General features: G+C 37.0%; 2 protein-coding genes across 2 annotated transcripts in view; one reads left to right on the top strand and one right to left on the bottom strand.

The window, feature by feature from the left end:
- Positions 1 to 5,050, bottom strand: part of Col4a5 (collagen type IV alpha 5 chain) — a 217,094-nt gene extending 212,044 nt beyond the window's left edge. Inside the window, 1 exon segment of the mRNA XM_047535914.1 lies at positions 4,687 to 5,050. Coding sequence (XP_047391870.1) covers positions 4,687 to 4,767 — 81 coding nt within the window. The 5' untranslated portion in view covers positions 4,768 to 5,050.
- A 1,413-nt stretch (positions 5,051 to 6,463) lies between these two features.
- Positions 6,464 to 18,337, top strand: part of Col4a6 (collagen type IV alpha 6 chain) — a 298,224-nt gene continuing 286,350 nt past the window's right edge. Inside the window, exons 1-2 of the mRNA XM_047536018.1 lie at positions 6,464 to 6,703; positions 6,896 to 6,947. Coding sequence (XP_047391974.1) covers positions 6,693 to 6,703; positions 6,896 to 6,947 — 63 coding nt within the window. The 5' untranslated portion in view covers positions 6,464 to 6,692. The remainder of the gene's footprint in view (positions 6,704 to 6,895; positions 6,948 to 18,337) is intronic.

Raw genomic sequence — 18,337 nt, 5'->3', positions numbered from 1 at the left:
GCTAAATTACAGAATCAAACCAGATGCCTGTCAATTGTTGAATGGATTAATGTGTATATATATATATACACACAATGGAGTTCTACTCAGCCATAAAGAAAAATGTAATTATGGCATTTGTTGACAGATGGATGGAAATGGAGAACATCATACTAAGCGAAATAAGCCAAACTCAGAAACTAAAAGGTCGAATCTTTTATCTCACATGTGGAAGCAAGAGTAAAATGAAAGAAAGGGGGAGGGAAGGATAAAGATTTAGGGAAGCTCAGTAACAGAATGAGGAGATGCAGGGGCAGAGTGGAGGGATGGGTAACCTGAGGCCATGCAGAATTAATTCTTAAATAATGTTACGTACACATATAACATAAATATACCACAGGGAATTTCACCTTTATGTATAAGCAAAAAGAATCAATCAAATATAAATAAAAAGAAGAGTTAAAGGAAGTCTACCAGTGTAGAGGAAGGAGAAGGGGGGAAAATGGGCGGAATGGGGAAGGGAAAAGAAGAAAAATAGACTGAAATTGAAGTTCAGGCTCATGTAATTTTCTCAGGATGAATTCAACTACTATATATGTATAATTATACAGCTGTAATTTGAAAAAGAAAAGTCTGGGGATATAGCTCAGAGATAATGTTTCTGGGTTCAATCCCTAGTACTGCCAAAAAAAAAATACCAGTAATAGTAAAGGAAACATTCCATTATAGAATTCAATTAATTAATAAATGTAAATTTTTCAGAAAATTAAAATCACCATTTGTCACTGTAATAATTATTTATGTCGAAACATTAATAGATGCTAAAACTGTGGGGGAAAAAAGGATGTCACAGGTGGCGACAGATGAGAAATAAATATTTTGCAGTGTCTAACAACACTGCCCTGTATAATTTCAAAAGATCTCACTTTGTAATTACAAAGGGAGCAAATCATGACTTTATAGCTGATAAACTCAGCAGACACTCTTTTAACCAAGTTATCTATCAACATTAACTGGGTAAAGAGTCTCAAGTCTTGCATACACAGACATCCTCAGTCAAATAAATTTAGGAAAAAATGTACACACTCTTGCACAGTCACAGGACAGGCACAAGTATAAATAGATGCACAAGACTAAAGATATACAGGTGGTTAAGCAAATAGAATTGGACATGATGGTGTATGCAAATTGGTAACAACAAAACTGAATTAAACATTTTAAATAGAAATGTGCTACCAAACACATATACACTGTTTTTTCACAGGAGACATTCCTGAAAAGTTCAGCATATTTAAAATTACTGTGGAAACTGACTAATTAAAGAATCATAAGAGAAATTTTTATTTAAAGTCAATCATCTACCACAAGTTATAGTTTTTTTTAAATCTAACATTTTATATATTGTGATTGCATAAAATCAAACAACCTGCAACAGCAATTGCTTTTAAACTGCATTTAAATTACCTCACTCTACATAGATACAAATTTATAGATCAAACTCTGATATTTTTAAGTACAAAGTTCCATCTGCCATTATACTATGCTACTTCTTCTAATGTCAGCAGGAAGAAAAGCAATCTCTGCTGTCATTTTCATTGTACCTTCTGTGTCACTCCCCAAAAAGTAGCAGAAATCCAAACACTCTGAATACTAACTAAATCTCTATAGACTACATACGAAGGACACAGTATAAGAGTTGTTAAGGGAAAAGGGAGTCAAACTGACCAAATTTAAATTTTTCAGCTCTACAACTTACTACCTATGTGATTTTTGGCAAGTTACTTATCCATCCTCTATGATTTGTATTTTTCTCATCTGCAATAATGATATTTACCTTATAAGTCTGTTGTGAAGAAGAAAAGTGTTTAGCATGCATGAGGCCTGGGATTTGATCCCCAGCACCCCCCCACACACACGATTAATTTATGACAATGTCTATTACCTTACTAGCATAGAGCCTAGCACATAATAAACTGTCAAAAATGTAAAATATAATGATAATGAAGACAATGATGACAAACTGTTCCTATGGAGCAGTACATTTCATAGAGAAAAAATTATTTCAAGTCTACAAACCACATTCCTACCCTTGATGAATTCTTGCCACTGGTGACAAGGCACATAATATATTTAAATTAGAGAAATCTATCCACTTCACTGCACAAAAACCAACTTAATCACATTTGGATAGTAAAAGTAGCGTAATTTTTTTACATTGTACATATATCCATATCCATAGATTTAAGTATATGTCCTGCTGAATCAGTCTATACAAGTACAATTATCTTAACATAAAAATATGCTATTTTCTGCACTAATTAAAACAACAACAATAATAATAATCACAGAAGGGAGATTAGTAAAGTAGAACAAGTAGATCAGGGAAAGGAAGGAGGGGAGGGAAGGCAAAGTATTAGGGAATGAAATGAAATTGATTATGTTCTATTCATATATGGATATAGTATGATGAATCCCACTATTATGTAAAATTATACTGCATCAATAAAAAAGGCAAAAAATGCTATTTCCATCACTAGATATGAACTTATCAATCTAAACCTCCCTTTTGCTCTTGTTGCTCACCTTTCAATTACTTTATTCCACCTAATGAACACTGAGAAAACCTACATATTGTGATATCCCAATTTGGTATGACTTCAAGATAAAGAAATCACTTAAGTATGAAACAGTAAAGCAATTTAAATAGCAATGCTCTTCTTGATATAAAAACCTACATACTAGACCGCTTCAGTCAACAACTAGCCCCACTACCAGTCAGTTTCACTCTGAAGAAGGTTACCAATATCCCTCACACTAGTATGAAGAGCGGATACCATTCATATTTTTGACATGATTAAAACATTCATCCAACTAGGATATTAATGTGTAAAGCACAAAAAGTAAATCCCTAGTTTAACAAAGGTTTAATATTCTAATGATAAGAAAATGGAGTGCAAAATGTCCTTTAAAAATTACAGGGGAGGAAAAAAGAAAAAAACTGTAATTTCTTCATGAAAACTACTTTAAGAATCCAAGAAAGCAAGCTTGATTCCAAGTTTTGTCAATCATAAAAAGAACACTTTTAATATAAATTGATGTGTAGTGTTGCTTTGCATACCTGTATAATTGGTATCTGGTTCACATTTATTATTAGCAATGTCAACAGAAAGAAGAGAGAAATATTTAATGAAATATTCACAAAATCTTTGCCCCCAGGGCCAAACGCCATAAGCAGTAGATACCAAGATGTTTTTAAAATGAACTATTTTCAACAACACAATTGTAGTTTCATACAACTGTCTACAGCTCTATTGAATGGCTGGCTACACCTTACCCCATTAATGATGCTCTGCATCAAAAAAGCCATTTTAAATCATTTATCTACTTTGATGGAGGGAAATTGTCATGCATAATTTAAAATATTTGATATGCATGATTTTTCAGCAGATTTGCCATCATAATTATATCGTACTCACAGTAAAAGAAAAGTAAGTTTGCATACCTTGAGTACACACTTTCTGAAGAACAGAAAGAGGGCAATGTGATCTGAGGCATGCTGAGTGCTGCAGGGAAGCTAGACAGCTAACTTAAAAAAGGACTTAGATAAGCTATAACATAGCAACTGCACATAAAGAATTGATAGTCAGTCAACCATGTGAAGGCCTAAGCCATGATCTCATATTAAAGTGTTTTTAAAACCACCTATTATAATCACTCAAATAAAACATTTAAATAATTTGTCACACACTTATTCTTTAGAGGTTAAGTGAAACTAGGGATGACGGGCTCCAGGCTGGAGAACATTTTCTGTGATAAAGTCATTCATTCATTTACATCTACCTCTCATTTCCAGAAGGATAGTGGGTGGGACTACCCAGATATCCTTCTGGAGAGATATTTAAGTATTAATTCTAAATTCCTAAAACCCAGTGGATCTTTTTGGTCTGTCGTTTCACATGTTCATTCTCCTTTAACCCAGAAAAATCTCATTCTTTTTGGAAAAAAAAAAAAGAATTATTTCTTTTAAGTAGGTGATGAGCAAATTCTCAATTTGTTCAGGTGCTTTTGTGAATTAAAAAAAGGAAACAAACAAAAACCCATCACTTAAAAAAAATCACTTGAAAGACGTGAAGACTGAGGCCATCTCTCTGCCTCGCTTTGCTTGGTATTTTACCTTAGCATTTGTATAGCAAGGTCGTCAATAGGGGAAAGCAGGTCATTGGCTTTACTGACCAGTGGTAGGTTCGTGTTGCTTAAGGAAAGAGCAAAGGGGATAAACTTGATTTGGTCATCTAGTACCCGAAATATTAAACTATAGGCAAAGTTTAAAAGAGTGTGTGGGTGGGTACAAGTAGTGAAAAGGTTAGCCGGCAGACTGGGAAACACCCTAAGGCGGAGGAGGGGAGGAAAAGTTTTAAATACCCACCAGAGCCTAGTGATCCATTAATAATCGTCTCCCACCCTGCCTCTGCTCTTGCCCCAGAAGTGCTAGTTGCAGGGAAGCAAGTAGCCCTATTTTTAAACACTTAAAACTCTCCCTTGGACTTCGGAAGGCTTGAGTTACCAGCGTCGTAAATAAGATGTTTCTTCATAAACGAGTGAAAGCAAAGTGGAATTCCGTAGACAAGGCCAAGGAGAAAAGAAGGTAAAGGGACAAAAAAGTGATTTAAGCGTGAGAGTGCGGTGATGGGGCGGGGGAGGACTTACCGCAGCCTCTGCGGGCTGCCCCCAAAGACTCAGGGCCAGTAAGGACAAGCCAGCAGCCAGGATGACTCCACGCAGTTTCATTCTTCTCCGGCTCCCGCAGTTTCTTCAGCACCCGCACGAAATCCCCGGCTGGCTCGGACCAACTGACATAATCTTGAGGGTTTATTGGGAGAGAGCTAGAGCAGGAGAGGGACAGCGAGGGTGTCCCAATTGTGTAGGTCGGCTTGGGTGAAGAGAAAGAAGTACGGGGGGGAGAAGAAGAAAAAAAAGAGAGAAAGAAGAGAAGCTCTTCTTCCCTCCCCCCTCCCCTCCCCAAAGCCGGTCTCTCGGGAGCACTTTTCCCTTCTGTCCAGACTTGCAAACTTTTTCCTCACTCAAGTCCCACAGATCTACTTTCCGCCCTCTCTTCCCCCTCCCGCACCGCCCCCTCCCCGCCAGCACCAGGGAATTTAAGTATCACTCCGCCACCGCTTTAGACTCCACCAGCAACCTGCGAGGGAGTGACGCTCAGTTATTTGGGGGAGGGAAACTTCTAGACCAGTAGATTGAGCACCGTGAGTTCAACCGGGAAGCTTTCCTATTCGTTCATTTGCACCTTCCGTTTGCACTGCTCTTCCCTGCCCAGTTCCACTCATTGGTGTGAGCATCAAAGCCAATTACAAATAAACCTGAGCTGGGACTATTTTTTTAGCGGATGGATCTCAGAGAGACTGTTTTTTATTGTTAATCATTAGAAACGAATTTTGGTCGCAGCTTTCTGGATTTCTGGTTGTCTTTGTCATCTAAGTGCTCGCAGAGCAAAGTTTCTTTATACAAGTAGAAAGTGTAAAAATATTGGAAATATAGAGTTATGAATGAAGAAAATGAACATATTTAAGTGTGTGTGAATAATCGACGTGTGATACATATACAGGATTTGGAGGCATTCTATGTATTAGGAATTATTATATGGCTGAATGTTGTCATGATACAGTCACATCTTTTTACTTAACCACATTGAATTCCATAATTAATATTTATCTCCTAACAAAGGTATTGACTCTTGTAGTTGTGTTTCAGAAGGATACATGGCAAAGGAATTAAATCATTTTAGTGCAGTTTTCCTTAGAATGAACACAAACACCTAACTGGAAATATGTATATGGAGTTGATGGCAGTTGAATTGGCATCTCCCACATAAAGTAGACTTGAACATTACTTTGGTAACTTTGATAGATTTTTTAAAGTGCCTAAAAGCCCAGAAAATACATTTGTGAACTCCTTGGAGAGTCTTTCAGGAACTTGCTGAGGACTTCCTCAGAATATTTCGGTTATCTCGCTCCCTAGGATTAACCACTTTAGAGTCTTTTGGATCTGTTTCACGCGGGCCCATTCATCCTTAGGTTCTGCTGAGTTTAGAGTAAGTCGATTTACAACTCCAAGGACCCCCCCCCCCTTATCTTCCCAAGTGCTTAGTGTGCAATCAATAAGAATGAGTATTGCATGCACTAGGCCTGAGTGCATGAGCACTTTGGGGCCTGTAGATGTAGGAATAGTATGCCTAACTCTATTTATGTGTAATTTAACAGTGGTTTACGGAAGTATATAATGCCTAGTTGCTTAAGTCTTAGTATATTAGTTTCTAAATGCCTGTGCATGAAGCTGTGGAGACATTTGGAACTGCTGTGTGCAGAGGTGCCTGAATGTGAGAGACAACCGGCTGCCCAAGGTAGGGGGGATGATTGACAACAGACAGCCACGCCCCGTTCCCCTCCATTCCTTCCTCTCCTGGCGCATGGAACTATCTCTTGAGTGCAGCAAGTTGTAGCGGGCACCGCTGAGCATTTTTCCCTTTGAGGCACTTCTTATCTGGAAGCTGACTGCTTTTTTCTAAACTGAGCCACTTAGCCCTCTTATCCTGTCCTGAGTAAGAAAGCAGCCGCCGAGCATCAACGGAGTCCCGATGAGCCAGCGCCGCGGAGCCACTTAGCAGTCTCCCGGGACCCAGCGTCTGAGGAGCCGCAAGCATGCACCCTGGGTGAGCTCTTGCTGCTCTGAGCTTCCCTTCTCTTTCCTACTTCGGGCTACTTTGCCAGGCCGGATTATATTTGTACTTCTGTCACTGTAGAGAAAGTGGAATCAGGCATCAAAAAGGGATTGGGGGGTAGCGGCAGACGCAAGACCCTAGAACCCAGAGAGCCAATATTACTCACACTCCTTCTCGTTTCAGGTTGTGGCTGCTTCTGGTTTCCTTTTGCCTGACCGAAGAACTGGTAGAAGCGGTGAGTCTTCTCCTGACCCCTTTCCCTCCTACTCTTTGGACCCCCTCCTTTTCCCCACCTCTTGGGTTTGTGTTAGGGAGTTACAGAGGGTTGTACCACGAAACTGAGTTCATATCGCTCTCCTTTCCAATGGGAGTTAATAGGGTTCTTGAAGAGGAACAGCAAGCACTGTGTTAGGCTAATGCCCTTGGGACCCAGGCATCTTCCTGTCCTAAAACTTTGTAACGAGTTGGGAAAATAAAAGTAGGAGACACAAGAGGCACACATTTCTGAGCTTCTTCCGGACAACTTAAGATGAGTGACATCTGATGCCTTCCTCTACATCCATCTCCCAAGCAAAAGAAATTTTCCCTGGTCTATAAGAACATGAATTGGCAAACACGTTTGAGAGTGGGAGGAGAGTATCAAGGAGTGGGACTTGAAAATTGTAGCAAATCTTATAGAAATTAAACTTAGTATTTTCTTGTTAGTCTTTTGACAAGTATCAAAAACTAATACCACTATATGATGTTCAGTTTCTACCTGCTAGTTTCTTCCTGGTTTTCTGTATCAGAAAGTGAAAAGTTAAAGTAGTTTAAAAAAAAAAAACGTATAAGAGTTAACATTTCATAGACTGTTTGATATCATTCATCAAATTCTATAGAGACTGCAGGCAAAGGAATTTCTGTAGACATCATTTCAAGAAAAGTTTAGTGAAGAGCTGGGGTTGTAGCTCAGTGGCAGAGCACTTGCCTAGCATGTGTGAGGCACTGGGTTTCATCCTTAAGCACCACATAAAAATAACAAATAAAATAAAGGCATTCTGTCCATTTGTGACTATAAAAAATTAATAAAAAAATTAAGTGGACTCCATAAACTTCAAAAAATGAAATTACTAGGGTAATTTCACAAAGGTAAAGTGACCCAAATAGTCTGAGATATTGAAATTTTCCAGTTGAACTAGCTAATGATAGCAGAAATAGTTTACCGTTGAGTTCAAATATGAAGTTGTCGGCTATTGAGTACTATTTCATTGCAGTGTTAAAAAACCCTCTTAATAATAGTAGTAATTTACTGTATAGACAACAGATAAATATATTCAAAATATTTATCTCACTGGTTTTGATTATTTTAATAGATTTGCTCTATTTTTAATCATTTAAATATGATTTCTAGAACCATACTTAATTCTAACTAATAAAATCACCTATCGTGCTTATGAAAAAATGGAGGACTTTATCCCAGCATATAATGTCTTTAAGAAAATATCAGAATGAGGTGAAATTATTTCTCTTATGAAAAGAGGGTAACGTCAGAAAATTTAAAATCTAAAACCCGTAACCCCTTAACTCAGAACATTGGCTCTTATGTAAGTGTGTTCTAGACTTTGTAAGCAGAAATATTGATCTAGTACTCTGTGCACTTTTCCATCTGATTCCTCCCTTATACAAATTTAGTTATGTGTTACCTTGAGGCTCAATACTACATTTATTGAAAATGCCAGATTTTGATTAGTTAACAATTTGTCCAGGAATCTTGCCACTTGTAAGAATGTCACACTTGGGCAGAATACCCTCCAGCAATACATTTATTTTTAGACACTGGCTGATCTTATTCAGTGTACTTTTGGGAAAAACTCTACAGATCATTCAAAATAGCTGAAGACTTCCCAGATACTGCATCCTTTGTCACATGATCTGATTGGAAGATGATGCTTCCATTTCTTCCAAGTATCAGAGTCTTCAAAATCCAACACTGTTTTGGTGCATAGGTTCTAGATGTTGTCTCATTGTTTTACAATGACATCTGATATATCAGTGTGCATGACCATGGTGAGACTAAAATAAACCTTGATATCCACTGACAATACTTTATTTTTTGCCTTATTTAAGTCCATAGTTGCTTCCTTCATTATGATTTAATTATGCATGATATATTTTCCCTTGTAAAGCTATTCTAGTTTTTGGAAAAATGGCAAAAAGAAAGAAGAGAGTCATAGGATACGTTCTTATAGGATGACTTTTTTCAAGGGGAAGATATATATATACACATGTATATACATATATATATATATACATATAAATACACACACACACACACACACACACCATTTACACTCTGCAGTGGAATCTCATCTACATTGTCTGGTCCTCAACTTCTGTTCTCAATTCCAATTTATTCTCTAGGTTTGTAGTATTTTTCATCTTTTAGATGGTTTATACAAGAGCTGGGCACAATGGTGCATGCCCATAATCCCAGGAACTCAGGAGGCTGAGGCAGGTGGATTGCAAGTTCAAGATCAGCCTCAGGAACTTAGTGAGACCCTGTATTGAAAGAAAAAATAAAAAGGGGTAGGGATGTAGATCAGGGGTAGAGTGCCCTAGGTTTAATCCCCAGTACTGGAGATGGTGGGATGGTTTTATTTTTATTTTATTTATTTATTTTTTGGTACCAGGAATTGAACCCATGGGTGTTTAACCACTGTACCATATCCCCAGTCATTTTTTATCTTTTATGTAGAGACAGGTCTCACTAAGTTGCTTAGGGCCTCACTAAGATGCTGATACTGACTTTGAACTTGTGATCCTCCTGCCTGAGCCTCCTGAGCCACTGGGATTACAAGTGTGCATCACCACACCTGGCTGATTTTAGACAATTGAATTTTCTGTGCCTTGGAGTATTAGTAATGAAAACTTATTGTAAACAAAATGGCAGGAATTTTGTTGCATTTCATTATGACAAAGTCTCTTCACTGTGAGAATTCAGTTGCCAATAGTGGAATATTGTTATACATTTAAAGATAGGATAATTTAGGTGCTTTTTTGAAGAATTTACAACTTGTAAGGAATTAAAAGTTAAATGTTAAAATCCAGGATTTAATGATGAGTTTCCATTGAATTTATTTTAAAGAATTGATGATGATTCAAGTGAAATATTTGTACGATTTATCTGAACAAGATAGAGCCTAGGATTTCAGAATTCCAAAATCATCTTTAGTTAAATGTCTGACTAACATAGTGGCTGTGCTAGGCTCATTTAAATATTATTTCTAATTCTCTGGGAATTTACTTTGGGGGGTAGCTGGGGATTGAACCAAGGGGCACTCAGCCACTGAGCCACATCCCCAGCCCTAATTTTTATTTGATTTAGAGACAGGGTCTCGCTGAGTTGCTTAGCTTCTCACTTTTGCTGAGGCTGGCTTTGAACTTGCTATCCTCCTGCCTCAGCCTCCCTGAACTTTCAGGCAATGGAAGTTATTATATTCATTCCTTAAAAGATAGGCTGCTTATAGCTGGGCACTGTAGTACATACCTGTAATCCCAGGAACTCAGGAGACTGAAGCAAGAGAATTGCAAGTTTGAGGCTCCTTCAGCAATTTAGCAAGGCCCTAAGCAACTTAACGAGACCCTGTCTCAAAATAAAAAATAAAATGGGGTGGGGATGTAGCTCAGTGGTAAATCACCTCTGAATTGAATCCGCAGTACTACATATACACACACATGTGCGCACACACACACACACACACACACACACACTATATAGAGAGAAAGAGAGAGAAAGAGAGAGAGAGAGAGACTGCTTAATGATAAATTATTACATGTATATACTTATATCCTGTTAGAGAAGAAAACTACAAAGATACAAATCTCACCATAGGCCATTATGTCTAGGAGATAAAACATACCTCATAGTAGTCACAGTCCTTAGTTTTCTTCCTACTTTGCTCCTGTACAAATGTACTTTCATAAACGTTTCCAACAGAATCAAACATACTTAAATTAAAAGGCCTAGTGAGAGACATTTTTTGGGTTCAGGTGGAGAGTAAAAGGAGAAAAACGCATCTATTGTCCCTTCAACAGATAGCATAGGTAAAATTCCTTTAACCACTTTCAAGTCAAGATCTTTCTTTAAAGTTGTAAGTCAACTTCTTTCTTTAAAGTTGTAACTTGCCTAGGTTGGCCCTTTCCACTCTGATTTTCCCAGTCATTATAATAGTCATCAGAGTGTGAATATCATGTTAAAGGAGTTCAGAGATGGAGAAAAATCCCTTTCTACTTTAAAGATCAGAGTTGTATTTGCCTCACTTGGGGCAGTATCTCCATGAATTGTTAAAGCAGTTATCTGCTTTGCTAGTACATCTCCTACATCCACTATCTTTGAATAATTTCAATATATAACATATACATGTATGTTTTTATACAAACATAGAATATTTTTCCTGGGATGACTGAGAACACTGGTGTAGACGTACAAGTACACTATCAAGTGAATCATCAAGTGACTATGTACATAGATAATACTTGGATGATAACATATTTAAACTATTTGTAGATCAAATATGAACATTTTAAGAAAGAAATGGAAGGTATGGCATATTATTCAGTGCATTAGTAAGGAAACATATTACCATGTCACAAATTTATTATGTTTTTAAAATTATTTTTATTAGAGCATTATAGTTATACATAGTAATTGGGTTCATCCTGACAAACTCATACGTGCATGGAAATTTATTTCAGTCATGATCCTGTCCTTTTCCCTTTCATGATCCCCTCCCCTTCCTTTGCTCATTTATTAATTTGCATTTAATTGGTTCTTTATGTGATCTTATCCTTTCCTCCCCCTTTCCTTTATTTCACTCTAGCTTCTGCATGTTATTATGTGTTTGATTATTGTATTTCAGTATAATTGGTTTCCATTGTAATCCCATGAATTTTTATTATATTATTTTAGGAATATTACTTTTCATGTGGTGCTGGGTATCAAACCCAGGGCCTTGTACATGCTAAGCACACACTCTGTATTTCATTTTGATATAATTGATTTCTATTGCAATCCCATGAATTTTATTGTACATTCTACTAATGTTGCTGTTATTCTTTTGGCAGTAATGGAGATCAAACCCAGTACCTCACACATGCTAAGCACACACACTACCACTAAATTACACCACCAGCCCAACAATACTATTCTAAAAATAAGTTAGTAGACTTTCCTAGATGGTCAGTCATTAAAAAAGAACCATGGCATTAAAAAAGAACCTCTTTTTAGGAAATTAGTTTTTACAGTAAACAAATTGTCATTTTCTAAGGTTTGTCCAGGCAGAAGGGGATTTTTGTTGAAATATGAATATGAACAATCCTTTAGTTTTTAGGTGTAGTATGAAATCTCTAGTAAATATTCCCATATATTCTTTAAGCTTATAGTTAAGCCTGATCACAGGAAAAGTATGCTATTGTCATGATTACCTCATTAAGATATAATGAAAGTAATTAACTTCTGTTATTGTTGCATATTGGTTATTGCTTGCTTGAATTCTATAGATAATGCCATAATTTTGCCAATATGCTTGGAGTATTGACTTTTCCTATTTCGTATAGATAACTTCTATGTATGTTTGTTTATATCTACATATCATATTAGGAAGCACTAGACTATATTAAACTATAAAGTGCTTTTTAGCTGACCAAGTGTCCCAGTGAAGCAGATCTTAGGGCTTTAACTTTTTTAAGGTCTAACTAAATGTATATAGAAAACCTGATAAACATGCCTCAGAGAAAATAATCGTGGGAAAATTAACTAAGAGCAATTATCCACTCTTACCATCTTTAATCTATTCTTCTCCTAGAATTTCTGTTTTACTTCTAGGAAAATATTTAGGTTTCCTCCAATATTAAAAAATAATCAAAAACAAAACACCAGAGCTTCATTTTCTTCAGTAACTCTCATCCTTTAAGTGACATTACTGCCAAATTCCTGGAACTTGTCTACTCCTTTTCAATGACCATTTATCCTTTAACTTCTAATATTCTAGACTGAGTTTACTCCACCACAGTTGCCCTCTTTCTGTCTACTAATGACTCCTATCTGACGCCATTTATTCTTTGTATTTTCTAGTCCATATGACTTTTCTACATGTTATTTAGCATTTGCCTTTTTTCTGAAACCTCCTTCCTCCCTTTGAGTTCCTTGACACACACTATGGCTCATTGATTCTTCTTATGCTTTTCTGATCTTTCTAAAATTTTATTTATTCAACAAATATTTATTGAGCAAACCAATGTATTTCAGGTATTACTTTAGGCCCTAGTGACACAGTAGTAAACAAGATAGTCTTGGTTTTTCTAGTTAGAGAGCTTATAATCTTCATCTCTCCATGATCCTTAAAATGATGACCTTTTCGGAGCCTTTCATCCCTTGCTGCTGTGTTACCTCAATGATTTTCACTATACCTCCTCTACATTGATGACCATCAAGTTTGTATCTCCAGCACAGACATCCCTTTTCAGCTCCTAACCTATATTTCCAATTGCTTACTAAGCCCTTGTACCTCTCAATGACTATCCCCCCTTTCTTTCTTTCTCTCTCTGTCTCACTCTCAGTTGTACCTGGCTGTAGTTGAGTACTTATTCTTACAATAGTGCCTGGAATTTAGTATAAGGACTCAACTAAAGCCAGCTACAATTATTTTTATCCCCCAAATATACCATCTCTAAAAGGTGAATCTATTTTCTTGTCCTTCCCATTGACACTCCAAACTACTGTGATCCTTTTTTTTTTTTAAGTTTTAGATGGACACGGTACATTTATTTTATTTATTTATTTTTATTTGGTGCTGAGGATTGAACCCAGTGCCTCACACATGGCAGTCGAGCACTCTACCACTGAGCCTCAAGCCCAGTCCTACTGTGATCCTTTTCTTCTTTTTTTTTTATTACCATCTACCCAGTTTCAGGAAGAAACTGCATAGTCAGCCACCAACTCTCTTTATCTCCATCCTTCTTCACAAGTTCCATTAGTTTTACCAAAAATCTGTAGACTCTGACTTTTCCATTCATACTCTTTTGGTTCCAAACCTCATCCTTAAACATCACTAGCCTACAAACTGTTTTTTTTTTTTTTTGACCTCTTAATTCCATTCTAATCTCTACATTGCCAGCAGTTATTTTACTAACAACAAATCCAATTGTGTTATCTCCTGATATAAAACCTATGCTAGCTTTCTACTTTTTCCACTCTGAATTACATAGCCTTGGTTTGGCAAATTTAAGGACTTTCCTTATCTAGTCCCAACAACCTTTGTAGCCTCATGTGTCTCTTCCTTCCAGCTTTCCTTCCCAAACTAGTGTATATTACACTTCCCAAAATAGTGTATATTACACTTCATTCAGATTGAACCATTCCCAAATGATTTTATGTTTTTTCACATCTCTTTACTCTTGTATATGTTGTTTCCTTTATCTTCTCCACCATTTCTAGCTTCTCCTCTACCTTGTGAACTCTTACTCAACCCTTAATACATAGATCTAATGCATTTTCTGAATTAAACAATCTCAGACTTCTTCGGAATAAACTCACTTTTCCTTCCCCTGTGCTTCTGAAGCTCGTTAGCCTCTTTGGTAACACTTAACCATGTGCATTGAAATCTCCTTGCTTATATGACTGTGTTGCCCTTTTCAGCCTTGTACTTACAATGTCCAGGATTCTAACAGGTGTAACATGGGTGATCAATTGATAACACTAAAGTGAGTACACAGATCTACATTGAATGACCTGCAACAACTGCCTTTTCCTTCTCTATCTTAATAATTACTAGTGATAATAACTCCAGTAACAGTCCATATGATGGAAAAATAACAACCTTGTTCAAATGGTGTGATGTTTAAGAGAGAGGATGCAAGAATTAGACTTCTGCTGAAGGCTGCCTCTGCCCACACTTCCTAGCTGTGTGACTTAGTTTACCTTTCTGAGACTTTAATTTTCTCATCTCCAGAAAAGGGCTTAATATTTTCCTCCTGAGATATTATGGGCATTGTGTGAAATGAGATGACATAAGGTGTGTGAACGTACCATGAGAAGTAGTTGCTAAATTCCCATTCCCCTCCAGATTGATTGATTGCTTGATTGTACTGAATATTGAATCAGTACCAAAGTTAAGCACTCTACCACTAAGCTACATCCTCATATCTTTAAAAAAAAATTTGTGTGGAAACCAGGGCCTCCCACATGCCAGGCAAGCATTCTGCCTCAGAGGCAAGTCCTCTGAACTACATCCCCAGCCCCACAGCCTTTTTTAGTTTATTTTTAAGACTGGGTCTCAGTTAAGTTGCCCAGGAGGTCTTTGCACTTGTTTACTTCCTACCTCAGACTCTTGAGTAACTTATCCTCCATTTCTTTTAATGTCAATGGAAAATTAAAAATCATTTCTCAATTTTGACATCTGATGTATGAACAGATGAGAGTAAGGGAGATGTCAGAGAAGACTCTCCCATTTGTGGTTGTGTGTCTTGAACAAAGGTCATGTTTCTCACTTGTCTCTCATTTTTTCCCCTCCCTTCCACCACTGTAATAACAACTTTTCTAGTGTTTCAAGTTTACAAAGTGCGTTCTCATAAATTATTTTGTTAATGGCTCAAGACTACTCTGTGAAATACATAGGGCAAATATTTGCATTCCAGGGATATTAATTGATGTATCTAAGGTCACAGATTCAACAAAGGGCAGAATTTGGTTACAACCCATCATACTGTGCTTTTTCTCTAATTTGGGCTTTTTATCATTTCTTATCTGGACTCCCTATAACAGACCTAACTGTTCTGGTTTCAGTCTTCCCCTGCCTCCCCACCCTCTATCCTGATATCAATCCTCTCTGTAAGTCACAGGGCTTATTCTAAAACACAAATATGATCTTGCCATTCCTTTCTGCCAACCAACCCCATCTCATGTTATCATCCTCAGGTAGCTCAAGTTTAGATCAGAGTCATACTTGTGATGTTGACTCAATGTGCCACACATATTTATTCCTGTTTTTCCTTCTGTTTTTCTCATCCTCCACATTCTTCCTGTCTCTACAGACGGACATATTATTCTTTTCTTAAGACCCAGTTTAGGAAATATTTTTCTGAAATCTTTTCTTTGTGTCCTCTGACTGCCACTGTTTTTCCTTTTTTTCTTCCTTCCATGAATATTTATTTAGTGCCTTCTATGTGCCAGACATTGTGGTCGATTCTGTTGTGGAAAGGAACATGTCAGGTACTAAGCTTTTGTAGCCAGAGCACTGGGAGTGTGAAATGGAGGGAGGGAGGCAGAACACTTTGTGAGATAATGCTGGAGGAATAAAAGAGGACTGGATCTGTCCTGCACTTTTATTTGCTTCTTGAATCTTCAGGGCATTTGCATAATGCCTGTGTTATAGCGTATTTTCTATGTGAGATGTGATTGGCATCATAGTTATTGTGACTCCTCACTCTGTGTCAGCACAATGATGAATCCCTTATGTATGGAGGACCCACTCCTTCAGCAGGCATCTGATCCTTTCTGATTTATAAAATTTAGGCAAACCATGAGGTATGTTTCTATTCCCAATCTTTTTTTTTTAGTCCCATATTCAAGCGTACAGTTCTGTTTCCTGATTTTTTCTTCTTCTAATTCTTTATGGAGTGGTAAAAAATAAAGAGATTTACATTTGAAGCCAAATATTTCTCTATTCAAATAAAGACTCCACTGTTACCTATGACCTTAGGACAAGTCATTGAATACATTATTAACCATAAATTACAACTATTATTGTTGTTCTTTTCCTCTCACTGTGATTGCTTCTCTACTACAAATGGGTGGTGAGCCCAATTGGGGGGCCGTTTACAGAAAATTGCTTAATTATTTGTTGAATTTGTTTTTCATTCTTCACAGGGGAGAAAAAGAGATAAAATTGTTATTATACTTGTTCCAGTTTCCAAAAAAACACTTCTACCTGTGCTGCCCTACCTTTGAGATCTCCTGTGGAGACCTGGGTCCCAACTAAAGATTATGCCTAAAAGCACCTCTCCAGGCATTTCTGAAGTCCTAGTCCCCCTTTGTCTAACAACAATAGGGCTAGTTTGCCATTATCTTGCAGTCTGGTTTGCTTGTACTGAGGAGGGGTTTGTGATATTCAGTGCAAATTTCCCTCACCATAAAGCATAAGCAATTTACCCAGAGATACCAGGTTTTCCTACACCGTTCTGGTACCCCTGGCAGTGAGTCTGAATTGGTCTTTTGGGAGATATATTTTTCTCTTAGGGAAGGAATGAAAGTTAAGTGATATTTTCCCTTGCTCCATAAACTTTGAGTGATCATTTTTTTCTTACATATGGAAGAGGGTTGCAGAGATACTCTGAAATGCCTGTTTCTGAGTGTAACAGATCCCTTAAATATGAGGATAAACTTTAGATTTATAAGATTTATGTTGCCTTTGAGATATGATTAAGTAGCATGAATACCTTCCAGTGTGTACCATGCAAATAGCTATCCAGAGCATGCTCATAGATAAAACTGTAGATGTTGATAATGAAGAAGAAAAGAATTGATTAGAACATTTCTCAAATTTTATAGCAGTAGACCCTTTTCCACACAAATAAAATCTCACGTGCCCCCCAAATAAAAACCAAATCAAAATAAGTGCTCTGCTAGTAAATGAAAGTTTTAACATCTATTTTTAATATCAATAAGAAGGAAGAGACTGAAGAGAATATAAAAATCTGAAATTGAGAGCTATAGAAATCTTAGTCTGTATTTTATTTCTGCATCGTTTCGATTACAGTGTTGAAGAAATCTTGATGTACCCAAATAAATATCAGGTATTGTAGTGTGGGGATGTTTTGTTTTGCCACCTCAGGATACTCTTCAAACACATGAGAAAACCTCTGTTTCCAGGTGTATATACACAGGTCTCTTGCTCTATCCCTCTTTCTTACATACACACTCTCATACAAACACACACACAATCAGTGGTTTCCAGTGTGTTAATGCTTGGCATCTAACACATTTGAGTAGTGCCTGCTTTGTTTGATTACACTTTTAAAATAGTTAAAATATATTTTTAAAATGAAGTTAAACTCTAATGTTGTAGAACTGTTGGAATACCTCCGCATTTTCAAACCACTGAATTATAGGATAATCACTTGTTAAACTTCACAGGCCAGAATGAAGTGCTATAGATGATGAAAGAAGGAAGAGATCAATTTGGATCATAGTTATGGGAGGCTTTACCTAAGTATGATTTGTGCTCGGCCTTAAAGGAATAGTAGAAAATGGATGATAAATGTCTTCTTCTCTAGCTTTCTATAAATATACTTGTATTTGTCTGAATTATTGACTCATCTTTTCATTCAAAATATAGTTCATTTAGAGAGCATGAGCAAAAATATGGAGGTGGAATCAGGGTGCTGCCAACCTATATGGTATCTTTCAAAGGCACCCTTTCTTAGTCATAGTTCTGTTTCAGGTCACACTCCTCAAGGAGCAATGGGAAGGCTGGACTTCAGCCACTACTTGTTGCTTCAGTCAGGTTTTCCTATGCAGTGAACCTTATGAACAACCTTACAGTACAGCTGTAGTGGGAATGAATATGGTTAATGGAGGACAGTGAGCTA

Source organism: Sciurus carolinensis, chromosome X (assembly GCF_902686445.1).
Source record: "Sciurus carolinensis chromosome X, mSciCar1.2, whole genome shotgun sequence".
Classification (NCBI taxonomy): Eukaryota; Metazoa; Chordata; class Mammalia; order Rodentia; family Sciuridae; genus Sciurus; species Sciurus carolinensis.
Note: the sequence above shows the minus strand (reverse complement) of the source record. Positions and strands in the feature narration are given on the sequence as shown.